We start from the raw sequence: 27,915 nt of genomic DNA, 5'->3' as shown, positions 1-27,915 counted from the left end.
GGTTACAAAACCCAAAACATAAATGTGGAATAGGGTTTTTTTTTTTTAATTAACCTCATCTGGAATTTTTCCTGTTTTTCGGCACATTATACGGTAAAATGCACAATTTGTCATGTAAAAAACAGTAGAGCTCAAACATCTGTGGATGGAAAAATATAAATATTATGGCCTATAGAAGAAGGGGAGGGGAAAAAATGAAAAAAATGGAAATTTGCCCCATCGGGACGGGGTTGAAACGTTGATATTGACTCCTAGGATTACCGCCTCCTGTAGGTGGCGCTAGAGACCCTGTTCTCTGCATCTGGCAAAAGGAAATTTGCATATCTTATTTCCCATGGGGCACTGCATGGCCTATAACTCTCCGTACTCAGAATCGCCGCTCTCCTCCAGGAGACACATTACACCCTATAGAGAGGAGTGCGCGGTGGTCCAACCTTCTCCTCCAGTACGGAAAGTTCTGTGCTTCTCCGCCTGCAGAGCGAGTGGTGAATAGACGCGGGGGCCGGAGAACTGCTGGAGCCCCCATGTCAGGCTCTGGTGGGTGATCGGCTCCACCACGCTCCATCTTCATGTCAGGACTCGTGTTTCGGGGTCTGAGGGACGGTCCGATGCCGATATTTATCCAGGACTTTGTGCTCAGTACGGAGAAAGTGACTTGTCACAAAAAAGAATGAACGGAGGAGACCAAGGAAGATCACACAAGTGTCAGCCAAGAGGGAGGAGCCAGACGCCCAACCACGACTGATGACGACATTGAGCCGGCACCGATTCTGAGGGACGGACGAGCGACAGCGGATTAGGGGGAAAATCATCAGTAAATTAACCCCGACTCTGCTGAGTAACGATCCACGACAGACTCAGGTACTGAAAGATCTCACAGGAGAGAACGGACAGAAGCGCTGGGACATCTGCAGACAAAATGTGACCGATGCTCTAAGGAAGGGGAAAGATTCTGAAAGAAGCCGCCGAAGACGAAGACTCAAGACTGATGAAGACGACAGCGGAGAAACCGCGACTCACAGATCAGAAGAGAATAATCAGGGAATGAAAGCTGTGAGAAAATGTAGAGAAAACCAGAGCAAGTCTGGAGAAAAATCATCTATTATAGGACGAGGCCGAGAGACGTCATCACATCCCCCGGAGCCAACAAGAGTCTCCTCTCACCTGGTGATGTCAGAGGCCGGAGCTCCTCCATCATCACCTCCTGGTACCGATCCTGGTGTCCTTCTAGATACTCCCACTCCTCCATGGAGAGATAGACAGCGACGTCCTGACACCTTATAGGAACCTGACAACAACGACACCGTCATCACCCAGAATCCTCCAGTGCTGTCCTGTATAATGTCCCAGCAGTCACCTCTCCGCTCATCACCCAGAATCCTCCAGTACTGTCCTGTATAATGTCCCAGCAGTCACCTCTCCGGTCATCACCCAGAATCCTCCAGTGCTGTCCTGTATAATGTCCCAGCAGTCACCTCTCTGCTCATCACTCAGAATCCTCCAGTGCTGTCCTGTATAATGTCCCAGCAGTCACCTCTCCGGTCATCACCCAGAATCCTCTAGTGCTGTCCTGTATAATGTCCCAGCAGTCACCTCTCCGGTCATCACCCAGAGTCCTCCAGTGCTGTCCTGTATAATGTCCCACCAGTCACCTCTCCGGTCATCACCCAGAGTCCTCCAGTGCTGTCCTGTATAATGTTCCAGTAGTCACCTCTCCGCTCATCACCCAGAATCCTCCAGTGCTGTCCTGTATAATGTCCCAGCAGTCACCTCTCTGATCACCCAGAATCCTCCAGTGCTCTCCTGTATAATGTCCCAGCAGTCACCTCTCCGCTCATCACCCAGAATCCTCCAGTGCAGTCCTGTATAATGTCCCAGCAGTCACCTCTCCGCTCATCACCCAGAATCCTCCAGTGCCGTCCTGTATAATGTCCCAGCAGTCACCTCTCCGGTTATCACCCAGAATCCTCCAGTGTTGTCCTGTATAATGTCCCAGCAGTCACCTCTCCGCTCAGCAGCTCAATCATCTTGTTGCTGAGCTCTAGGATCTTCTTCCTCCTCTCATGTATCGGGGGGTGCGGGGGAGGCTCTGTGATGGGGCCCAGGCTCCGCCCTCCTGACTCCTGGAGATGGATGATGGGAGTCACACCCTCCCCCGGTGTCTTCCTCACTATTGTGTAATCCTGTGTATGGAGAGAGACACTTAGGGAGAAGAATTCCTTCCTGACTCCAGATCTGACAATCAGTAGAAATCCCGGGATCAATAACCGTCTCCAGTAATCTGGGGCCATAACCTGGAATATTATTACACTCAGGACAGACATCCAGGCCCCTCTACAACTCTTATAGGGAATCCCCATGACAACTCCTCCTGGCAGAGAGCTGCACACAATCACTGCTCTTACAGTAAAGAATCCTTCTCTTCCTCTTCTGGATTTCCTCTTCCCGATGTCGGACTTGTTACATAACACAATAAAGCTGATAGAAATGTAGAGGAGTTACCTCTCCGCTCAGCAGGGAGATGATCTCCAGGGTGAAGTGTAATAATCTTCTGGTGGTCTCGTCCTCGTCCATCCTCGGGGTCATTCAGGAGAAGGAGGGATGAGCACTGGATCAGCTGGAGGGACCTCGTCCTGCCGGCGTCTTCATGATAAAGGAGAAGATGGAGATCACAGGGGACGATATAACGACAATCACTGAATTCTGCCCCAAATATCCGACATTTATCAGGAAGAATCTGGAGGAAAAGCCACAAACTCCACCGCGGCCTCCTCCACCGATCTGACCGCTCATTATCAGCCTCGTAGGAGGACGGTCACCACGGTAACTACAGCGCCAGCGGGGGTGGTCACCGTGCTAACTACACCTCCAGCGGGGGACGGTCACCGTGGTAACTACACCTCCAGCGGGGGACGGTCACCGTGGTAACTACACCTCCAGCGGGGTCGGTCACCGTGGTAACTACACCTCCAGCGGGGGACGGTCACCGTGGTAACTACACCTCCAGCGGGGGCGGTCACCATGGTAACTCCACCTCCAGCGGGGGCGGTCACCGTGGTAACTCCACCTCCAGCGGGGGACGGTCACCGTGGTAACTCCACCTCCAGCGGGGGACGGTCACCATGGTAACTCCACCTCCAGCGGGGGCGGTCACCGTGGTAACTCCACCTCCAGCGGGGGACGGTCACCGTGGTAACTCCACCTCCAGCGGGGGACGGTCACCGTGGTAACTCCACCTTCAGCGGGGGCGGTCACCGTGGTAACTCCACCTCCAGCGGGGGCGGTGAGGTGAGGAGGAGCCGCTGCACATCCCCCATACAACACTGAGGAGCCGCAGTCACATGGAGCAGGAGCCTCCACAGGAACAGCTCTGATCTCACCCCACACTCTCCTCTCACAGATTCACCACAAACCCTCCCTGTAATCTCACCGGAATGGCGGGAAGCGGAAACCTGCTGCTGGCTGATACCAGAGAGCAAGAGCTGCGCACAACCAGGACGGAGCTGCTGCTCTGAGAGCGGGAGGACCTGTGGTGACGTCACCGCCATGTGATCAGGGGCGGAGCTCAGGAGTGAAGTGAAGGCCATGTGATGTGATAACGTCACCGCAGCTCCTCCCGCTCGGTATAGGTCTGTGTTGCGCTCTGTTGCTCTCTGGTGTCAGCCCCAGTGGTGATGGATGGAGTCACAGCGGAGGCTGCTGTCTGTGTACAGGGCGGGGACTCCAGCACTGAGCCCTCAGCATGTGGGGCCCCGGGCCACGAACAAGACGCCGCAGCTCAGAGAGGAGCCGCGCCCTGTGTGTACAGAGGCCAAGAAACTGCAGCAGAACCAAGACCCTGAGGAGACGCTGCGATATGTGCGGAGTGTAGGAGCGCGTTCACACTGCGCCGCTTCACAGCCAGAACCCAAGAGAAAGGCAACAAGGAAGTAACAAGCGGTGCTCGGCCACGCCCCTCCTTAGAGCTCCACCCACGCCCCTCCTCAGAGCTCCGCCCATGCCCCCTCCTCAGAGCTCCGACCACGCCCCTTTCTCAGAGCTCCGTCCACGTCCCTTTCTCAGAGCTCCGCCCACGCCCCTCCTCAGAGCTTCGGTCACGCCCCCTCCTCAAAGCTCCGCCACGCCCCCTACTCAGAGCTCCGCCCACACCCCTCAAAGCTCCGCCCACTCCTCGGTGTCACTGCAGAGGTGAGGAGATGGAGTTCCTGCTCTGAGGCTCCTGTGCACACAGCGCGGTCTATAAGGACGAGTCCTACAGCCGCTCCATACTGGTTATACTGAGGGGGCGTCACACAGGGGGGCCGGCACTAATCAGGGGGCTTCTAAGGCGATTGCTCACTCTATCTCTCTGGAGGACATACTGTGCGGCTGTATAAGAGGCTGTGCACACGGGCAGTAATGGCGGCATGTGGGAGGGATATGGGGTGCAGGCTGTATTTGGGAGGTACATGGGGTGCTGGCTGTATTTGGGAGGTACATGGGGTGCTGGCTGTATTTGGAGGTACATGGGGTGCTGGCTGTATATGGGAGGTACATGGGGTGCTGGCTGTATTTGGGGGGTACATGGGGTGCTGGCTGTATTTGGGGGGTACATGGGGTGCTGGCTGTATTTGGGGGGTACATGGGGTGCTGGCTGTATTTGGGAGGTACATGGGGTGCTGGCTGTATTTGGGGGGTACATGGGGTGCTGGCTGTATTTGGGAGGTACATGGGGTGCTGGCTGTATTTGGGGGGTACATGGGGTGCTGGCTGTATTTGGGAGGTACATGGGGTGCTGGCTGTATTTGGGAGGTACATGGGGTGCTGGCTGTATTTGGGGGGTACATGGGGTGCTGGCTGTATTTGGGAGGTACATGGGGTGCTGGCTGTATTTGGGAGGTACATGGGGTGCTGGCTGTATTTGGGAGGTACATGGGGTGCTGGCTGTATATGGGAGGTACATGGGGTGCTGGCTGTATTTGGGAGGTACATGGGGTGCTGGCTGTATTTGGGAGGTACATGGGGTGCTGGCTGTATTTGGGAGGTACATGGGGTGCTGGCTGTATTTGGAGGTACATGGGGTGCTGGCTGTATTTGGGGGTACATGGGGTGCTGGCTGTATATGGGAGGTACATGGGGTGCTGGCTGTATTTGGGAGGTACATGGGGTGCTGGCTGTATTTGGGAGGTACATGGGGTGCTGGCTGTATTTGGAGGTACATGGGGTGCTGGCTGTATTTGGGAGGTACATGGGGTGCTGGCTGTATATGGGAGGTACATGGGGTGCTGGCTGTATTTGGGAGGTACATGGGGTGCTGGCTGTATTTGGGAGGTACATGGGGTGCTGGCTGTATTTGGGAGGTACATGGGGTGCTGGCTGTATTTGGAGGTACATGGGGTGTTGGCTGTATTTGGGGGTACATGGGGTGCTGGCTGTATTTGGGAGGTACATGGGGTGCTGGCTGTATTTGGGAGGTACATGGGGTGCTGGCTGTATTTGGAGGTACATGGGGTGCTGGCTGTATTTGGGGGTACATGGGGTGCTGGCTGTATTTGGGGGTACATGGGGTGCTGGCTGTATTTGGGAGGTACATGGGGTGCTGGCTGTATTTGGGAGGTACATGGGGTGCTGGCTGTATTTGGAGGTACATGGGGTGCTGGCTGTATTTGGAGGTACATGGGGTGCTGGCTGTATTTGGAGGTACATGGGGTGCTGGCTGTATTTGGAGGTACATGGGGTGCTGGCTGTATTTGGGAGGTACATGGGGTGCTGGCTGTATTTGGGAGGTACATGGGGTGTTGGCTGTATTTGGGAGGTACATGGGGTGCTGGCTGTATTTGGGAGGTACATGGGGTGCTGGCTGTATTTGGGAGGTACATGGGGTGCTGGCTGTATATGGGAGGTACATGGGGTGCTGGCTGTATTTGGGGGTACATAGGGTGCTGGCTGTATTTGGGAGGTACATGGGGTGCTGGCTGTATTTGGGAGGTACATGGGGTGCTGGCTGTATATGGGAGGTACATGGGGTGCTGGCTGTATATGGGAGGTACATGGGGTGCTGGCTGTATATGGGAGGTACATGGGGTGCTGGCTGTATTTGGGAGGTACATGGGGTGCTGGCTGTATTTGGGAGGTACATGGGGTGCTGGCTGTATTTGGAGGTACATGGGGTGCTGGCTGTAATTGGGGGTACATGGGGTGCTGGCTGTATTTGGGGGTACATGGGGTGCTGGCTGTATATGGGAGGTACATGGGGTGCTGGCTGTATTTGGGGGTACATGGGGTGCTGGCTGTATTTGGGAGGTACATGGGGTGCTGGCTGTATTTGGAGGTACATGGGGTGCTGGCTGTATTTGGGGGTACATGGGGTGCTGGCTGTATATGGGAGGTACATGGGGTGCTGGCTGTATTTGGGGGTACATGGGGTGCTGGCTGTATTTGGGAGGTACATGGGGTGCTGGCTGTATTTGGAGGTACATGGGGTGCTGGCTGTATTTGGAGGTACATGGGGTGCTGGCTGTATTTGGGAGGTACATGGGGTGTTGGCTGTATTTGGGAGGTACATGGGGTGTTGGCTGTATTTGGGAGGTACATGGGGTGCTGGCTGTATTTGGGAGGTACACGGGGTGCTGGCTGTATATGGGAGGTACATGGGGTGCTGGCTGTATTTGGGAGGTACACGGGGTGCTGGCTGTATTTGGGAGGTACATGGGGTGCTGGGTGTATTTGGGAGGTACATGGGGTGCTGCCTGTATTGGGGGTACATGGGGTGCTGCCTGTATTTGGGAGGTACATGGGGTGCTGGCTGTATTTGGGAGGTACATGGGGTGCTGGCTGTATTTGGGAGGTACATGGGGTGCTGGCTGTATTTGGGAGGTACATGGGGTGCTGGCTTTATATGGGAGGTACATGGGGTGCTGGCTGTATTTGGGAGGTACATGGGGTGCTGGCTGTATTTAGGAGGTACATGGGGTGCTGGCTGTATTTAGGAGGTACATGGGGTGCTGGCTGTATATGGGAGGTACATGGGGTGCTGGCTGTATTTAGGAGGTACATGGGGTGCTGGCTGTATTTGGGGGGTACATGGGGTGCTGGCTGTATATGGGAGGTACATGAGGTGCTGGCTGTATTTAGGAGGTACATGGGGTGCTGGCTGTATTTGGGAGGTACATGGGGTGCTGCCTGTATATGGGAGGTACATGGGGTGCTGGCTGTATTTGGGAGGTACATGGGGTGCTGGCTGTATATGGGAGGTACATGGGGTGCTGGCTTTATATGGGAGGTACATGGGGTGCTGGCTGTATTTGGGAGGTACATGGGATGCTGGCTGTATTTGGGAGGTACATGGGATGCTGGCTGTATTTGGGAGGTACATGGGGTGCTGGCTGTGTGATAGAGCGCCACAGAGTAGGGGAAAGTAAGTGCTCCTTAGTGGAGCTGAAGGTTCAGTAAGGGCACAGTGTGGGAGGCAGTGTATACGGAGGGACATTGTGTAGGCACAGTATGGAGGGAGTACAGTGTGGAGAGGGGGCACAGTATGGGAGGCAGTGTATATGGAGGGACATTATGTAGGCACAGTATGGAGGGAGTACAGTGTGGAGAGGGGGCACAGTATGGGAGGCAGTGTATATGGAGGGACATTGTGTAGGCACAGTATGGAGGGAGTACAGTGTGGAGAGGGGGCACAGTATGGGAGGCAGTGTATACGGAGGGACATTGTGTAGGCACAGTATGGAGGGAGTACAGTGTGGAGATGGGGCACAGTATGAGAGGCAGTGTATACGGAGGGACATTGTGCAGGCACAGTATGGAGGGAGTACAGTGTGGAGATGGGGCACAGTGTGGAGATGGGGCACAGTATGGGAGGCAGTGTATACGGAGGGACATTGTGTAGGCACAGTGTGGAGATAGGGCACAGTATGGGAGGCAGTATATACGGAGGGACATTGTGTAGGTACAGTATGGAGGGAGTACAGTGTGGAGATGGGGCACAGTATGGGAGGCACTGTATACGGAGGGACATTGTGCAGGCACAGTATGGAGGGAGTACAGTGTGGAGATGGGGCACAGTATGGGAGGCAGTGTATACAGAGGGACATTGTGCAGGCACAGTATGGAGGGAGTACAGTGTGGAGATGGGGCACAGTATGGGAGGCAGTGTATACAGAGGGACATTGTGTAGGCACAGTATGGAGGGAGTACAGTGTGGAGATGGGGCACAGTATGGGAGGCAGTGTATACGGAGGGACATTGTGTAGGTACAGGGTGGAGATGGGGCCCAGTATGGAAGGCAGTGTATACGGAGGGACATTGTGTAGGTACAGTGTGGAGATGGGGCACAGTATGGGAGGCAGTGTATACGGAGGGACATTGTGTAGGCACAGTATGGAGGGAGTACTGTGTGGAGATGGGGCACAGTATGGGAGGCAGTGTATACGGAGGGACATTGTGTAGGCACAGTATGGAGGGAGTACAGTGTGGAGATGGGGCACAGTATGGGAGGCAGTGTATACGGAGGGAAATTGTGTAGGCACAGTATGGAGGGAGTACAGTGTGGAGATGGGGCACAGTATGGGAGGCAGTGTATATGGAGGGACATTGTGTAGGCACAGTATGGAGGTAGTACAGTGTGGAGGTGGGGCACAGTATGGGAGGCAGTGTATACGGAGGGACATTGTGTAGGCACAGTATGGAGGGAGTACAGTGTGGAGATGGGGCACAGTATGGGAGGCAGTGTATACGGAGGGACATTGTGTAGGCACAGTATGGAGGGAGTACAGTGTGGAGATGGGGCACAGTATGGGAGGCAGTGTATACGGAGGGACATTGTGTAGGCACAGTATGGAGGGAGTACAGTGTGGAGATGGGGCACAGTATGGAAGGCACTGTATACGGAGGGACATTGTGTAGGCACAGTATGGAGGGAGTACAGTGTGGAGAGGGGGCACAGTATGGGAGGCAGTGTATACGGAGGGACATTGTATAGGCACAGTATGGAGGGAGTACAGTGTGGAGATGGGGCACAGTACGGGAGGCAGTGTATACGGAGGGACATTGTGTAGGTACAGTATGGAGGGAGTACAGTGTGGAGATGGGGCACAGTATGGGAGGCACTGTATACGGAGGGACATTGTGTAGGCACAGTATGGAGGGAATACAGTGTGGAGATGGGGCACAGTATGGGAGGCAGTGTATACTGAGGGACATTGTGTAGGCACAGTATGGAGGGAGTACAGTGTGGAGATGGGGCACAGTATGGGAGGCAGTATATGCGGAGGGACATTGTGTAGGCACAGTATGGAGGGAGTACAGTGTGGAGAGGGGGCACAGTATGGGAGGCACTGTATACGGAGGGACATTGTGTAGGCACAGTATGGAGGGAGTACAGTGTGGAGATGGGGCACAGTATGGGAGGGACATTGTGTAGGCACAGTATGGAGGGAGTACAGTGTGGAGATGGGGCACAGTATGGGAGGCACTGTATACGGAGGGACATTGTGCAGGCACAGTATGGAGGGAGTACAGTGTGGAGATGGGGCACAGTATGGGAGGCAGTGTATACGGAGGGACATTGTGTAGGCACAGTATGGAGGGAACACAGTGTGGAGATGGGGCACAGTATGGGAGGCAGTGTATACGGAGGGACATTGTATAGGCACAGTATGGAGGGAGTACAGTGTGGAGATGGGGCACAGTATGGGAGGCAGTGTATACGGAGGGACATTGTGTAGGCACAGTATGGAGGGAGTACAGTGTGGAGATGGGGCATAGTATGGGAGGCAGTATATGCGGAGGGACATTGTGTAGGCACAGTATGGAGGTAGTACAGTGTGGAGATGGGGCACAGTATGGGAGGCAGTGTATACGGAGGGACATTGTGTAGGCACAGTATGGAGGGAGTACAGTGTGGAGAGGGGGCACAGTATGGGAGGCAGTGTATATGGAGGGACATTGTGTAGGCACAGTATGGAGGGAGTACAGTGTGGAGAGGGGGCACAGTATGGGAGGCAGTGTATATGGAGGGACATTGTGTAGGCACAGTATGGAGGGAGTACAGTGTGGAGAGGGGGCACAGTATGGGAGGCAGTGTATACGGAGGGACATTGTGTAGGCACAGTATGGAGGGAGTACAGTGTGGAGATGGGGCACAGTATGAGAGGCAGTGTATACGGAGGGACATTGTGCAGGCACAGTATGGAGGGAGTACAGTGTGGAGATGGGGCACAGTGTGGAGATGGGGCACAGTATGGGAGGCAGTGTATACGGAGGGACATTGTGTAGGCACAGTATGGAGGGGGCACAGTGTGGAGATAGGGCACAGTATGGGAGGCAGTATATACGGAGGGACATTGTGTAGGCACAGTATGGAGGGAGTACAGTGTGGAGATAGGGCACAGTATGGTAGGCAGTGTATACGGAGGGACATTGTGTAGGCACAGTATGGAGGGAAAAAAAGAAGCAAGACAAAAATATATCTCATACCCTACCATAATTATATATAAATGTAAAGCAAAATTGCATAATAAATATAGGGTACTTAGTGAACTATTTTTGATCAAAAAAAGTATACAAGCCGTCTCACCAGCGGCAAGGTGACCCTAAATTGGGACGGTACCTATACTGCCTATATTAAAAACCATACTGTATATCAAAGTTGAAGTAATGCATATAAAAGGGTAGACAAATAGGACCGGGTCCCAACTCCAGACCACCTAGGCCCGTGGTAAGCTACATATATACCAATCAGCTCAACAAAGGGCATGCCACACCCTTAAATTGCACAGAATGCAAACAAGTCAAAAAACCAGACAATGTGAACTGAGGTCTAAGATGGCAGACATACAAGAAACAGAGGCATGTTCACACTAGCAAAAAAGAAGCAAGACAAAAATATATCTCATACCCTACCATAATTATATATAAATGTAAAGCAAAATTGCATAATAAATATAGGGTACTTAGTGAACTATTTTTGATCAAAAAAAGTATACAAGCCGTCCCACCAGCGGCAAGGTGACCCTAAATTGGGACGGTACCTATACTGCCTATATTAAAAACCTTACTGTATATCAAAGTTGAAGTAATGCATATAAAAGGGTAGACAAATAGGACCGGGTCCCAACTCCAGACCACCTAGGCCCTTGGTAAGCTACATATATACCAATCAGCTCAACAAAGGGCATGCAACACCCTTAAATTGCACAGAATGCAAACAAGTCAAAAAAACAGACAATGTGAACTGAGGTCTAAGATGGCAGACATACAAGAAACAGAGGCATGTTCACACTAGCAAAAAAGAAGCAAGACAAAAATATATCTCATACCCTACCATAATTATATATAAATGTAAAGCAAAATTGCATAATAAATATAGGGTACTTAGTGAACTATTTTTGATCAAAAAAAGTATACAAGCCGTCCCACCAGCGGCAAGGTGACCCTAAATTGGGACGGTACCTATACTGCCTATATTAAAAACCTTACTGTATATCAAAGTTGAAGTAATGCATATAAAAGGGTAGACAAATAGGACCGGGTCCCAACTCCAGACCACCTAGGCTCGTGGTAAGCTACATATATACCAATCAGCTCAACAAAGGGCATGCCACACCCTTAAATTGCACAGAATGCAAACAAGTCAAAAAACCAGACAATGTGAACTGAGGTCTAAGATGGCAGACATACAAGAAACAGAGGCATGTTCACACTAGCAAAAAAGAAGCAAGACAAAAATATATCTCATACCCTACCATAATTATATATAAATGTAAAGCAAAATTGCATAATAAATATAGGGTACTTAGTGAACTATTTTTGATCAGTATGGAGGGAGTACAGTGTGGAGAGGGGGCACAGTATGGTAGGCAGTGTATACGGAGGGACATTGTGTAGGCACAGTATGGAGGGAGTACTGTGTGGAGATGGGGCACAGTATGGGAGGCAGTGTATACGGAGGGACATTGTGTAGGCACAGTATGGAGGGAGTACAGTGTGGAGATGGGGCACAGTATGGGAGGCAGTGTATACGGAGGGACATTGTGTAGGCACAGTATGGAGGGAGTACAGTGTGGAGATGGGGCACAGTATGGGAGGCAGTGTATATGGAGGGACATTGTGTAGGCACAGTATGGACGGAGTACAGTGTGGAGGTGGGGCACAGTATGGGAGGCAGTGTATACGGAGGGACATTGTGTAGGCACAGTATGGAGGGAGTACAGTGTGGAGATGGGGCACAGTATGGGAGGCAGTGTATACGGAGGGACATTGTGTAGGCACAGTATGGAGGGAGTACAGTGTGGAGATGGGGCACAGTATTTGAGGCAGTGTATACGGAGGGACATTGTGTAGGCACAGTATGGAGGGAGTACAGTGTGGAGATGGGGCACAGTATGGGAGGCACTGTATATGGAGGGACATTGTGTAGGCACAGTATGGAGGGAGTACAGTGTGGAGAGGGGGCACAGTATGGGAGGCAGTGTATACGGAGGGACATTGTATAGGCACAGTATGGAGGGAGTACAGTGTGGAGATGGGGCACAGTATGGGAGGCAGTGTATACGGAGGGACATTGTGTAGGCACAGTATGGAGGGAGTACAGTGTGGAGATGGGGCACAGTACGGGAGGCAGTGTATACGGAGGGATATTGTGTAGGTACAGTATGGAGGGAGTACAGTGTGGAGAGGGGGCACAGTATGGGAGGCACTGTATACGGAGGGACATTGTGTAGGCACAGTATGGAGGGAATACAGTGTGGAGATGGGGCACAGTATGGGAGGCAGTGTATACTGAGGAACATTGTGTAGGCACAGTATGGAGGGAGTACAGTGTGGAGATGGGGCACAGTATGGGAGGCAGTATATGCGGAGGGACATTGTGTAGGCACAGTATGGAGGGAGTACAGTGTGGAGAGGGGGCACAGTATGGGAGGCACTGTATACGGAGGGACATTGTGTAGGCACAGTATGGAGGGAGTACAGTGTGGAGATGGGGCACAGTATGGGAGGCAGTGTATACGGAGGGACATTGTGTAGGCACAGTATGGAGGGAGTACAGTGTGGAGATGGGGCACAGTATGGGAGGCACTGTATACGGAGGGACATTGTGCAGGCACAGTATGGAGGGAGTACAGTGTGGAGATGGGGCACAGTATGGGAGGCAGTGTATACGGAGGGACATTGTGTAGGCACAGTATGGAGGGAACACAGTGTGGAGATGGGGCACAGTATGGGAGGCAGTGTATACGGAGGGACATTGTGTAGGCACAGTATGGAGGGAGTACAGTGTGGAGATGGGGCACAGTATGGGAGGCAGTGTATACGGAGGGACATTGTGTAGGCACAGTATGGAGGGAGTACAGTGTGGAGATGGGGCATAGTATGGGAGGCAGTATATGCGGAGGGACATTGTGTAGGCACAGTATGGAGGTAGTACAGTATGGAGATGGGGCACAGTATGGGAGGCAGTGTATACGGAGGGACATTGTGTAGGCACAGTATGGAGGGAGTACAGTGTGGAGATGGGGCACAGTATGGGAGGCAGTATATGCGGAGGGACATTGTGTAGGCACAGTATGGAGGTAGTACAGTGTGGAGATGGGGCACAGTATGGGAGGCAGTGTATACGGAGGGACATTGTGTAGGCACTGTATGGAGGGAGTACAGTGTGGAGATGGGGCACAGTATGGGAGGCAGTGTATACGGAGGGACATTGTGTAGGCAGAGTATGGAGGGAGTACAGTGTGGAGATCATAGAATCATAGAATGGTAGAGTTGGAAGGGACCTCCTGGGTCATCTGGTCCAACCCCCTGCTCAAAGCAGGATTCACTAGATCATCTCAGACAGATGTCTGTCCAGCCTCTGTTTGAAGACGTCCATTGAAGGGGAACTCACCACCTCTCGTGGCAGCCTGTTCCACTCATTAATCACTCTAACTGTCAAAAAGTTTTTTCTAATATCTAATCTGTGTCTCCTCCCATTTAGTTTCATCCCATTGCTTCTAGTCTTTCCTTGTGCAAATGAGAATAAAGATGATCCTTCTACAATGTGACAGCCCTTGAGATATTTGTAGACAGCTATTAAGTCTCCTCTCAGTCTTCTTTTTTGCAAGCTAAACATTCCCAAATCCTGCAACCGTTCCTCATAGGACATGGTTTGCAGACCAGTCACCATTCTGGTCGCTCTTCTCTGAACTTGCTCCAGTTTGTCTATGTCTTTTTTAAAATGTGGTGCCCAAAACTGTACACAGTATTCCAGATGAGGTCTGACCAAAGAGGAGTAAAGACCGATAATGACTTCACGTGATCTAGACTGTATGCTTCTGTTAATACATCCCAGAATGGTATTTGCCTTTTTTGCTGCTGCATCACACTGTTGACTCATGTTCAGTCTATGATCTATTAGTATACCTAAGTCTTTTTCACATGTACTGTTGCTTAGCTCTATTCCTCCCATTCTGTATATGCTTTTTTCATTTTTATTGCCCAGATGTAGTACTTTGCATTTTTCCCTGTTAAAAACCATTCTGTTGGTTGCTGCCCACTGCTCCAGTTTATTTAGGTCTTTTTGAATCCTCTCTCTCTCTTCTCTAGTATTAGCTATCCCTCCTAGCTTTGTGTCATCAGCAAATTTAATCAGTTTACCCTCAATTCCTTCATCTAAATCATTGATAAAGATGTTGAACAATACAGGTCCCAGGACGGAGCCCTGTGGTACCCCACTTGAGACATTCATCCAGCTGGATGTGAAGCCATTTACAACCACCCTTTGAGTCCGATCACTAAGCCAGTTATGAATCCACCTAACAGTTGCCTGGTCCATTGCATACTTGGTCATTTTTTCAATAAGGATGGTGTGAGATACTTTGTCAAATGCTTTGCTGAAGTCAAGATATACTATATCTACAGCATTTCCCTGATCCACCCTGTCAGTGATTCTGTCATAGAAGGAAATTAAGTTAGTCTGACATGACTTGTTAGTTACAAACCCATGCTGACTCTGGTTAATCACTTCATTCTTATCCATGTACTTACATACACGTTGTTTAATAATTTGTTCAAAGATCTTTCCTGGTATAGAAGTCAGACTCACCGGCCTATAGTTCCCTGGGTCCACCTTCTTCCCCTTTTTGAAGATAGGAACAACATTTGCTCTTCTCCAGTCTTCTGGGACTTCTCCTGTTCTCCAAGAATTTTCAAAGATTATGGAGAGTGGTTCTAAAATTTCTTCTACGATCTCCTTCAGTACTCTGGGGTGTAATTTATCTGGACCTGGAGACTTGAACTCATATATGTTAGCTAAATATTCCCTCACAATCTTTCTGTTTACAGATAACTTGGATTCCTCTATTCCTTTAAAAGGACAGTGAAGATCAGTTGATGTTACATTTTCTTTCTGAGAGAAAACAGATGCAAAATAGGAATTAAAAAGTTCGGCCTTCTCAACATCCTCTCTTACCATTTCTCCATTTTCATCCTGTAAAAATCCTATAGCATCTTTGACTTTTCTTTTACTTTTGACATACCCCCAAAATCCTTTTTTATTGCTTTTGACATCTCTTGCAAGCCTTAATTCATTGTCAGCTTTAGCTAACCTGATACGTGCCCTGCAGGATCTGCAGACTGCATTATAATCTTCTTTAGATATGCCTCCCTCTTTCCATTTAATAAACATTTCTTTCTTTCTTTTTAGCATGTGTTTAAGTTCTGTGTTCATCCATCCTGGTTTCCTTAAATGCTTCCCATTCTTCCTACTTTTCGGGATTGTTAACGATTGTGCTTTGAGAATCTCATTTTTAAAAATTTCCCATCCTTCCTGGACATTTTTGTCCTTTAGGACATCCAGCCATTGGATCCCTCCTATTCTCTTTCTGAGTCTCTTAAAATCTGCCTTTCTAAAATCTAACCTTGAAGTTTGAGTCTTCACATGTCTTCCTCCTCTAGTTATCCAAAATTCTATAATAGCATGATCGCTGCCTCCTAGGGTCCCAGCCACCTTTACCTCCTCAACCATTTCCTCCCTGTTTATAAGGATTAGATCCAAAGTAGCAGATCCCCTTGTTTTCTCCCCTACCTTTTGGAAGATAAAGTTGTCAGCAAGAGAGGATAAGAATTTGCTTGACCTGTTAGTTTTACTTGAGAGAGATTCCCAACAAATGTCTGGATAGTTGAAATCTCCCATGACCACTACGTCATATTTTTTGGAGAACTTGGTCATTTGATACATAAAGAGTTCATCCATATCTTCAGCTTGCCCAGGTGGCCTGTAGTAAATGCCTACAATGGTGTCCTTTCCGTTGTTCTCTCCTTGTATTCTTACCCAAACAGTTTCCACAGAACTCCCAGTCTCTGAAGCTTCAATCTCTGTGCAGATATACGCTTTTCTAACATACAATGCGACACCTCCTCCTCGTTTATCAAGTCTGTTTCTTGCAAATAAGTTGTATCCTTTTAGCCTTTTATTCCAATCATGTGTATCGTCCCACCAAGTTTCAGTGATTCCAATGACATCATATTCCTTTTCCTTCATTAGTAGTTCCAATTCTCCTTGTTTGTTGCCCATGCTTTGTGCATTTGTATAAAAACATTTTAGTTTGTGATTGGTTTCTCTTCCTCCCATATTTTTATTATTTAGATTTTTTTGTCTTTGTTCTTCTTTTCCACTTCCAGTAGCAGAGATCTCAATAGTATTTGTCAGCTGTATGGCTTTTTCTGGCCTTTTGCTTCCCTTCCCACATTGTTCTAGTTTAAAGCTCTTCTGATGAGTGCAGCAAGGCGACTTCCAAATACATGTTTTCCAGTCTTCGTAAGGTGCACCCCCTCTCTAGCAAGTAGTCCATCGTATAGGTAATTCATTCCGTGATCCAGAAATCCAAATCCTTGTTGACGGCACCATCGACGTAGCCAGTTGTTCACCTGTAGAATCTTATTCCACCTCATTGTTCCATGGCCATCCACTGGGAGGATGGATGAGAAGACCACCTGCGCTCCCAATTCTTTCACTTTCTTGCCTAAGTCTTCAAAGTCACTGCAGATGGTTTCCAGGTCCTTTCTTGCGGTGTCATTTGTCCCCACATGTATTAGCAGGAATGGGTAGTGATCTGTAGGTCTGAAGAGTCTTGATATCCTGTCAGACACATCTTTAATTTTTGCTCCTGGAAGACAGCACATTTCTCTTGAGGTTATGTCTGGTCTGCAGATAGCGGCCTCTGTTCCTCTTAACAGGGAATCCCCCATGACCACCACTCTCCGTTTTTTCTTCACAACATTCTTCTTTCTCCATCCAGGAGGATTCTGCGGGCTTACAAGGTTATTCATTGCTGGCAAAGTCTTATCTTGCTGTATTTCTTCATGGTTCTCCTGCGTGAGAGTCTGCTACTGGTTCCTGAGCAGTATGGGTGCTGACTGCCTCTCGATCCTCCTGCTTCTGTGGGTCACATGCTTTCATTCCTCTGTTTCGTCAGGTGCAGTTCGAATTTCTTCTCTTTCTGAATCATGAAGAGATAATTCTGCTCTGTCTAAGAACTCTTCACCTTCCTTAATGATTTTCAAGGTAGTTAACCTCTCTTCTAGATTTCGCAACTTTTCCTCCAACAGGGACACAAGCTTGCATTTCTGGCATGTGAAGCTTGGCTTTTCCACTGGCAAGTCTGTGAACATGTAGCAGGATATGCAGCTCACCAAATGGCTCCTGGACTCTTCCATGTTCTTATTGTTAATGTTCTGAAAACAGTGAAAAAAGCTTAAAAAAAAAGCTTCAAAAGGCGCGCGCCAGTAGGCGCGCGGTTTACCGATGTCCTCTTTTCAGTTCCAACAGCCAAAATCCAGTGTTCTTTGAGCTCGCGGAAACTCTTCACTTACCCCAAAATGCAGTGGGAATATGCAAATTATCTCCTCAGGACTCCTCCCCTGGTTTTGAGCATCTTGCCCCAGGCGCTTGTTGGAGCTGTGTGAAAGGGGTGGCAGAATGCTGCTGCTGCCCCCTCAGAGACACCAGACACAGGCCTGTAGGCAGCTGCTGCCCCCTCAGAGACACTAGACACAGGCCTGTAGGCAGCTGCTGCCCCCTCAGAGACACTAGACACAGGAATGTAGGCAGCTGCTGCCCCCTCAGAGACACTAGACACAGGCCTGTAGGCGGATGCTGCCCCCTCAGAGACACTAGACACAGGCCTGTAGGCAGCTGCTGCCCCCTCAGAGACACTGGACACAGGCCTGTAGGCAGCTGCTGCCCACTCAGAGACACTAGACACAGGCCTGTAGGCGGCTGCTGCCCCCTCAGAGACACTAGACACAGGCCTGTAGGCGGCTGCTGCCCCCTCGGAGACACTAGACACAGGCCTGTAGGCAGCTGCTGCCCACTCAGAGACACCAGACACAGGCCTGTAGGCAGCTGCTGGCCCCCTCAGAGACACTAGACACAGGCCTGTAGGCAGCTGCTGCCCCCTCAGAGACACTAGACACAGGCCTGTAGGCGGCTGCTGCCTCCTCAGAGACACTACACACAGGCCTGTAGGCGGCTGCTGCCCCCTCAGAGACACTAGACACAGGCCTGTAGGCGGCTGCTGCCCACTCAGAGACACCAGACACAGGCCTGTAGGCAGCTGCTGCCCCCTCAGAGACACTAGACACAGGCCTGTAGGCGGCTGCTGCCCCCTCAGAGACACTAGACACAGGCCTGTAGGTGGCTGCTGCCCCCTCAGAGACACTAGACACAGGCCTGTAGGCGGCTACTGCCCCCTCAGAGACACTAGACACAGGCCTGTAGGCAGCTGCCAATCACAGTGTATCAGACAGAGGCGCAAAATTATAGAAAACACTTTGGCCAACATATTGAAATCAACGGATAGGTGGTGTGGAGGGAATGCCACTCACACCCCATAACCGCAAAATAACGCCTACTCAAAAATAGATGAAAAAATGCAGAGGACAAATGAGTATACTAGCATAAATAAGCTTTATTGTTTTAAAAATTACTTTTAACAGTATCAAAAATATAAAGACAGTATATAGACTTGCGGATCATAAACCCCACCATATCCTTAACCCATGGGAAGGTAAAAGACTAGATAACAAGGCAGTACATAACAGATTTTTGAGATGAAAAAAAATATAGGCACAAAAGAAGTAGCCATAAATAGACATACAGTGCTGGCCAAAAGTATTGGCACCCCTGCAATTCTGTCAGATAATACTCAGTTTCTTCCTGAAAATTATTGCAATCACAAATTCTTTGGTATTATTATCTTCGTTTAATTTGTCTTCAATGAAAAAAACACAAAAAGAATTGTCCTAAAGCCAAATTGGATATAATTCCACACCAAACCTAAAAAAGGGGGTGGACAAAAGTATTGGCACCCTTTTAAAAATCATGTGATGCTTCTCTAATTCGTGTAATTAACAGCACCTGTAATTTACCTGTGGCACCTAACAGGTGTTGGCAATAACTAAATCACACTTGCAGTCAGTTAACATGGATTAAAGTTGACTCAACCTCTGTCCTGTGTCCTTGTGTGTACCACATTGAGCATGGAGAAAAGAAAGAAGACCAAAGAACTGTCTGAGGACTTGAGAAACCAAATTGTGAGGAAGCATGAGCAATCTCAAGGCTACAAGTCCATCTCCAAAGACCTGAATGTTCCTGTGTCTTCTGTGCGCAGTGTCATCAAGAAGTGTAAAGCCCATGGCACTGTGGCTAACCTCCCTAGATGTGGACGGAAAAGAAAAATTGACGAGAGATTTCAACGCAAGATTGTGCGGATGGTGGATAAAGAACCTCGACTAACATCCAAACAAGTTCAAGCTGCCCTGCAGTCCGAGGGTACAACAGTGTCAACCCGTACTATCCGTCGGCATCTGAATGAAAAGGGACTGTATGGTAGGATACCCAGGAAGACCCCACTTCTTACCCCGAGACATGAAAAAGCCAGGCTGGAGTTTGCCCAAACTTACCTGAGAAAGCCTAAAACGTTTTGGAAGAATGTTCTCTGGTCAGATGAGACAAAAGTAGAGCTTTTTGGGAAAAAGCATCAACATAGAGTGTACAGGAAAAAAAAGAGGCATTCAAAGAAAAGAACACGGTCCCTACAGTCAAACATGGCGGAGGTTCCCTGATGTTTTGGGGTTGCTTTGCTGCCTCTGGCACTGGACTGCTTGACCGTGTGCATGGCATTATGAAGTCTGAAGACTACCAACAAATTTTGCAGCATAATGTAGGGCCCAGTATGCGAAAGATGGGTCTCCCTCAGAGGTCATGGGTCTTCCAGCAGGACAATGACCTAAAACACACTTCCAAAAGCACTATACAATGGTTTGAGAGAAAGCACTGGAGACTTCTAAGGTGGCCAGCAATGAGTCCAGACCTAAATCCCATAGAACACCTGTGGAGAGATCTCAAAATGGCAGTTTGGAGAAGGCACCCTTCAAATATCAGGGACCTGGAGCAGTTTGCCAAAGAAGAATGGTCTACAATTCCAGCAGAGCATTGTAAGAAACTCATTGATGGTTACCGGAAGCGGTTGTTCGCAGTTATTTTGGCTAAAGGTTGTGCAACCAAGTATTAGGCTGAGGGTGCCAATACTTTTGTCCGGCCCTTTTTTGGAGTTTTGTGTGAAATGATCAATGATTTGATTTTTGCTTCATTCTCTTTTGTGTTTTTTCCTTGCAAGCAAATTAAATGAAGAGAATAATACCAAAGAATTTGTGATTGCAATCATTTTCAGGAAGAAACTGAGTATTATCTGACAGAATTGCAGGGGTGTCAATACTTTTGGCCAGCACTGTAGGTCCCCCAAGGGATGAAATCCTAGGGGGAACCATGAAAATACATTATCATCACAGGATGGACTCAGGTAAGTGACTATCGTATATGTCTTAATAGACCAAAGAAGGTCCTAGATGAAAAAATTAGACACTTCACCTAGAGGTACCGTCCAGATAAACTGGATAGAGAGAGAGAGTAAAAGAAGGGAGATGGGGAAAAGGAGAAGGCAGGAAAGGTGGTACAAGCAAACATTAAAAGTACTGAGCAGTAAATTGGGGATCAGGTCAATTAGGTTAGCAGTGTATTAGTGAATCATCATATAACATATCGCCAACATGACCAAAATGACTCACCCACAAGGTACAAAATGTTGCTCGTAAAGGGGGACAGAGGAGGGCTGGTTGCTCCCGTTAGAACGGGCCTCGACGCGCGTTTCGCGACTGCTTTATCAAGAGGTGCAAAATTGCAGAGCAAAGGGGAGTGCTCCAATGCTAGCTCCATACTCAGGTGCAGCGTCGTACTGGTGAGCCTTGGGCCCACCAGAGAAAATTATTCCTGGGGCCCAATATGTAACTACATAGAAATAATACAAGCCCACCAATTGTGCGACAAAATATGCTAATATTGTGGTGTAACATAAAAACACAATGGTTCACATTTATCAAAAATGGCAGAATTTGAGCAAAATCTTTTGTACTCACTTCAACTCCATTATTCCATATTTATCACATTTCGTCACTAATGATACATTTGGTGCAAATTATTTAAGCACAACATTTTAAGCATGGTAGCACACGTCTCAATGTTAAAAAAGAGCTGACATCCAGTGTTTCAAATGTTGCATAGTAATATAATTTTGTACAAATTGCAACTTTTTCTGCATGTAAAAATGGCTTTAATATGAATGCATTTGTTCTGTGCCTTTTTTAAGACAGCCGGTGCCAGGGTGCTCCTGTCCCCAGGCACATACATAAAATCAATTCCAAATATATTAATCCCTTGGCACAGATGAACATACAGTACCAGTACGTCCACAGCAGGGTCCACGTGTGCGGAGTTGGCTCAGGAGTGGAGACCACTTCACACTCAACATACAGCGGGCATGTGCCTGTATGGTGACCATTCAGCTGTGCGCACGCAACATACAGCGGGCAAGTGCCTGTATGGTGACCATTCAGCTGTGCGCACGCAACATACAGCGGGCATGTGCCTGTATGGTGACCATTCAGCTGTGCACACGCAACATACAGCGGGCATGTGCCTGTATGGTGACCATTCAGCTGTGCACACGCAACATACAGCGGGCATGTGCCTGTATGGTGACCATTCAGCTGTGCACACGCAACATACAGCGGGCATGTGCCTGTATGGTGACCATTCAGCTGTGCACACGCAACATACAGCGGGCATGTGCCTGTATGGTGACCATTCAGCTGTGCACACGCAACATACAGCGGGCATGTGCCTGTATGGTGACCATTCAGCTGTGCACACGCAACATACAGCTGGCATGTGCCTGTATGGTGACCATTCAGCTGTGCACACGCAACATACAGCGGGCATGTGCCTGTATGGTGACCATTCAGCTGTGCACACGCAACATACAGCGGGCATGTGCCTGTATGGTGACCATTCAGCTGTGCACACGCAACATACAGCGGGCATGTGCCTGTATGGTGAGCATTCAGCTGTGCACACGCAACATACAGCGGGCATGTGCCTGTATGGTGAGCATTCAGCTGTGCACACGCAACATACAGCGGGCATGTGCCTATATGGTGACCATTCAGCTGTGCACACGCAACATACAGCAGGCATGTGCCTGTATGGTGACCATTCAGCTGTGCACACGCAACATACAGCGGGCATGCGCCTATATGGTGACCATTCAGCTGTGCACACGCAACATACAGCGGGCATGTGCCTGTATGGTGACCATTCAGCTGTGCTCACGCAACATACAGCGGGCATGTGCCTGTATGGTGACCATTCAGCTGTGCACACACAACATACAGTGGGCATGTGCCTGTATGGTGACCATTCAGCTGTGCACACGCAACATACAGCGGGCATGTGCCTGTATGGTGACCATTCAGCTGTGCACACGCAACATACAGCGGGCATGTGCCTGTATGGTGACCATTCAGCTGTGCGCACCCATCTTGATACTCCTGTGATATCCAGCATTAGGCTGGATTCATATGGGATCATTATTTCCACTATATACTGCAATACTGTTACTGTTATATTAAAACATACAAAACAAGCAGGGGCGTAATGATTGCGGTCATAGAGGGTACAACCGGGACCAGACCCATGCTTGTGCGTGGCCCAACGACACCAATTTCACCTGGATGTTCATTCTCTGACACACATTCTGCTGAAATGTATTGTGACGCAGAGACCCGCCGGCTCCCTGCACTTCAAGACGTGCTGCCAGCCAATCAGAGGCAAGCAGCAGGTGCTGGCGGCCCGCAGAAGTCAGCTACCGGCTGGGGGAACATTATACCAGGATGGCGGACCTTATACCAGGATGGCGGACCTTATACCAGGATGTCGGACACTATATCAGGATGGCGGACATTACATAAGGATGGCGGACACTATATCAGGATGGGGAAATTATATCAGAATGAAGGACATTATATCAGGATGGGAGATAAGATACCAGGCTGGGACCAATACAGTATATTAAGATGGGGACAATATACCAGGATGAGTGACATTACACCAGAATGGCGGACATTATACCAGTAGGGGGACATGGTTATAGCATGGAGCCCAGGATGGGGGACATTATACCAAAATGGGGACATTATATCAGTCAGGGGTGGTACAGGGTGGGCATCAGTCAGGGTTGATACAGGTGCACTCAGGGGTAATACAGGGGAGGCTCAGTCAGTCAGGGGTGAAACAAAACATTGAGGGAAATCCTCCCTTAGTGACTGAGCCCTCTCACCCTCTATCACCAATGAGTACAGCCCCTCACTGTTGGTGTTGATGGGGGTCACTTAGTTATGTGATAATCCTGCTCAGCTACATATATCTGACCTTTGGTGAGTGATGTAGCAGGCGGCCATCCATCTCCCTGTGCTTCTCACTGTCAGCCTGTGACACAGTTAGGGAGGAGCGCTGTTACTCAGCACATCATGGCTCATTACCTCAGCTCTGCTGTTAGCACGGGGAAGAGGCCACAAACAAAACTAACACTGATTGGCTGCGATGCTGCCAATCACTATTAGACTTACCAGCAGCAGCACCGCTCTCCCTGGTTGCTCCAGGTGCGGTATCGCAGAGGCAGAGATTCAGCATTATTGATCAGCGATCAGTCGGTCCCTGAAGTGAGCTGCTGTCTGCACTGCAGCAGAACAGATCCAGTGACTCCCGTACTCTGCCGGGATGTCTAATGCTGGGAGGAGCGGTGAATAGTAATCAGTGACACGTGTGAGCTGCCGTGCTTGCAGCATGTCATGTGCTAGTGCGCTGAGTGCTGCTGACTGCTCCTCCCAGCATTAGACATCCCGGGAGATGTCAAATATTAAAAATGATGGTAAAATCCTAATTGACCTAAAACGGGAAAGGTTTATTCTGATTTCATGTCAGATATTGAGAAAAACCTGCGTCTTTTCATATAGTGTATGGAAACTTCTGGTTTCAGCTGTGTGTGTATGTGTCCCTATAGTTATAGTTTTGGATGATTACTATTGTCCCTTCATTGTCTGCGCCGTTGCATCCAAATAACCTGTTCACAAAATCAAAGTATGTCATTGGGTTGGAAGGGGTTAAACAGGCAGTTCTGATGACATCACAAAGCACATAAACATCATAGGCATCATATGACATCACAATTGGTATAGAATGTACAGAGTGTAACTCCTGAGCCATCTTGTGTCATTCCAGGCTGACTGCTGGAAGGTGACAAGTCCAGGTCGGGAACTCTTCACCTATGACCTCACTCATACATTGTATAGACGGGGGGATAGTAGTGGGATTCAGAACTGCATCATTAACCTGAAAATCTCAGCAGATGGCGCTGGATCACGTGTCCCGTGCTGGGATTGTTAGAATGAGTCTATGATTTACAAAAAAATGTTATTGAGCAGATTCCTTGGAAAATCATTTGGGGGCTTTAGTAAAGCAGTGTGAGCCCGGCCTAACAGGGGCTACCAATCTGGACAAACCCTTCCCTAAATGAGGACTTGCTGGCGATCACCTGATCATGTATCACTGGTCTGGAAGACCCTCAGCAATCGGCTGGCTTTGCCCTCTATGACCCCCATGTGCTCTAATAAAAGCATATAGAAAGGGGAGGGCCGGCTGACACCACCCCATTTGACTCCATTTTTGGGCAGGTTTGCCATTAATGTTGTCAAAACCTAGCGTTTTCAGAACATCCATTTAATAGCAGACGGGTCCAGTTCTCCATTATCCGCTCTCATGGTCCTGCTGGATCAGGGGTGACCGGGAGCTGACGGTTTATGGTGATCAGGAGTTGCAGGATGGCGCCGGTGTTTCCCTTTAGGTCATAGAGCAGTAGGTGACGTGGATTAGAATAAAAGAGTGGAAATGTTTCGGTTATTATCTGCGTCATGACTCAATTAAAAATGAGGCCGGTGGTTATTTGCAGCCGGTGATTTCGTTTTATTAATTCAACTCTTCCTTGATGTTGGAAACTCGATACATAACACAGCAGTGGCAGTTATTATGACATCACAGGGGACATGACATCACAGAGCACATGACATCATAGATATCACATGACATCACAGTTGGTACAGAATGTGTAAAGTTCTAATCCTGAACCATCTTGTGTCCCAGAGGCGGCATCTTGAAGAAGACAAGTCTATGTAGGTAGCTCTTCACTTAACACTAAGGCCCTATTCACACATTGTGTAGCTGTGCGGAGTTTGTGGTGAAGTTTAGAACTTCATCATTTACCCCTAAAAAAATCTCAGCAAACATCTCTGAGCGACGTGTTCTCTCTTGTGCATCAGGATGATTCCTTAGATAGGACCTATCATGTAATCCTCTTTTTTGTAATGATAGGTGTTATGTCTCATCTAGTTCAGATGAGCAGCAGTAATGAAGCACGGACAGATGACGGCGGCGCAGCAGGATGGCCGAGCAGAAACAACGGAGAACGCCGTGGCTTGATGGCAGCAGGAAGACGAGAACTGGAACCACAGGAAATCAGGAGCAGAATTGAAGCAGCGGCACCTGGTATAATAGAGGGACAGACTCTGATCAGACTTTGATCAGAGTGGTATCAGGTTTTCTCGTACATGGAGAGGAGAAAGAAAAGTTTCCCACCTTCTCCCTTCTGCAAGTCGGTGAAAATCAGACCACACTCCGATGTCAAAGCGCGGTCCAATTTTTCCACAAGCGCATAGACTTGCATTGCCATTGCCATATTTTGCAGACTATAAGACGCACCCCAAATTTTGGGGTGGAAAATCATTTTTTTAAATAAAATGGTGGTGCCTCTTATAGTCCGTTTAACAGTAGGTTACCAGGGGGCGGCGGTGGTGGAGCGGGGTAACAGGAGGCAGGGCCACTGCTATAGACAGTCGGCGGCGACAGGAGTGGGGCGATGCTGCCGGCCCTGGGCTCTAATAAGATGTCGGCGCCAGTGAGCAGAGTCCCCTTTCCTATAGATTGCCCTGCAGTAGGCTTTGGGAAAATGGCTGCTGGAGGTGACGCATGTGCAGATTGAGATCTCGGGAGATGCATGCGCCGCCTCAAGCGTCCATTTTCCCAAAGCCCACTGCAGGGCAATAAATGGGAAAAGCTACTCTGCTCACCAGCGCCGACATCTTATGAGATCCCAGGGCCTGCCGACACCGGCCTCCTGTGACCGCGCTCCACCGCAACCACCCCTCGGTAAGATACATTCAGATATTGTATATTAGATTGTAAGCTCCTAGGACAGGGTGTGCATTATTCTGCATGCCCTCAGGAGCAGTCTGTATACTGTATATTAGATTGTAAGCTCCTAGGACAGGGTGTACATTATTCTGCATGCCCTCAGGAGCAGTCTGTATATTGTATATTAGATTGTAAGCTCCTAGGACAGGGTGTACATTATTCTGCATGCCCTCAGGAGCAGCCTGTAAACTGTATATTAGATTGTAAGCTCCTAGGACAGGGTGTACATTATTCTGCATGTCCTCAGGAACAGCCTATATACTGTATATTAGATTATAAGCTCCTAGGACAGGGTGTGCATTATTCTGCATGCCCTCAGGAGCAGTCTGTATACTGTATATTAGATTGTAAGCTCCTAGGACAGGGTGTACATTATTCTGCATGCCCTCAGGAGCAGTCTGTATATTGTATATTAGATTGTAAGCTCCTAGGACAGGGTGTACATTATTCTGCATGCCCTCAGGAGCAGCCTGTATACTGTATATTAGATTGTAAGCTCCTAGGACAGGGTGTACATTATTCTGCATGCCCTCAGGAGCAGTCTGTATACTGTATATTAGATTGTAAGCACCTAGGACAGGGTGTACATTATTCTGCATGCCCTCAGGAGCAGTCTGTATATTGTATATTAGATTGTAAGCTCCTAGGACAGGGTGTACATTATTCTGCATGCCCTCAGGAGCAGCCTGTAAACTGTATATTAGATTGTAAGCTCCTAGGACAGGGTGTACATTATTCTGCATGTCCTCAGGAGCAGCCTATATACTGTATATTAGATTGTAAGCTCCTAGGACAGGGTGTGCATTATTCTGCATGCCCTCAGGAGCAGTCTGTATACTGTATATTAGATTGTAAGCTCCTAGGACAGGATGTGCATTATTCTGCATGCCCTCAGGAGCAGTCTGTATACTGTATATTAGATTGTAAGCTCCTAGGACAGGGAGTACATTATTCTGCATGCCCTCAGGAGCAGTCTGTATATTGTATATTAGATTGTAAGCTCCTAGGACAGGGTGTACATTATTCTGCATGCCCTCAGGAGCAGTCTGTATACTGTATATTAGATTGTAAGCTCCTAGGACAGGGTGTACATTATTCTGCATGCCCTCAGGAGCAGCCTGTATACTGTATATTAGATTGTAAGCTCCTAGGACAGGGTGTGCATTATTCTGCATGCCCTCAGGAGCAGTCTGTTTACTGTATATTAGATTGTAAGCACCTAGGACAGGGTGTACATTATTCTGCATGCCCTC

The 27,915-nt window shown here is 49.0% G+C and overlaps 1 protein-coding gene across 1 annotated transcript in view; it reads right to left on the bottom strand.

Annotated features, from left to right (window-relative positions):
- The window catches only part of LOC141151139 (uncharacterized), a 108,154-nt gene extending 105,128 nt beyond the window's left edge, over positions 1–3,026 (bottom strand). The window contains exons 1-3 of the mRNA XM_073637035.1: positions 2,503–3,026; positions 2,004–2,183; positions 1,165–1,288 (exon numbers count right to left, since the gene is read on the bottom strand). Coding sequence (XP_073493136.1) covers positions 1,165–1,288; positions 2,004–2,183; positions 2,503–2,586 — 388 coding nt within the window. The 5' untranslated portion in view covers positions 2,587–3,026. The remainder of the gene's footprint in view (positions 1–1,164; positions 1,289–2,003; positions 2,184–2,502) is intronic.
- Between the last annotated feature and the right edge of the window lie 24,889 nt (positions 3,027–27,915).

The sequence above is a fragment of the Phyllobates terribilis genome, unplaced genomic scaffold (genome assembly GCF_046119375.1).
Source record: "Phyllobates terribilis strain yellow unplaced genomic scaffold, ASM4611937v1 Scaffold_1__5_contigs__length_1240528914, whole genome shotgun sequence".
NCBI lineage: Eukaryota > Metazoa > Chordata > Amphibia > Anura > Dendrobatidae > Phyllobates > Phyllobates terribilis.
Note: the sequence above shows the minus strand (reverse complement) of the source record. Positions and strands in the feature narration are given on the sequence as shown.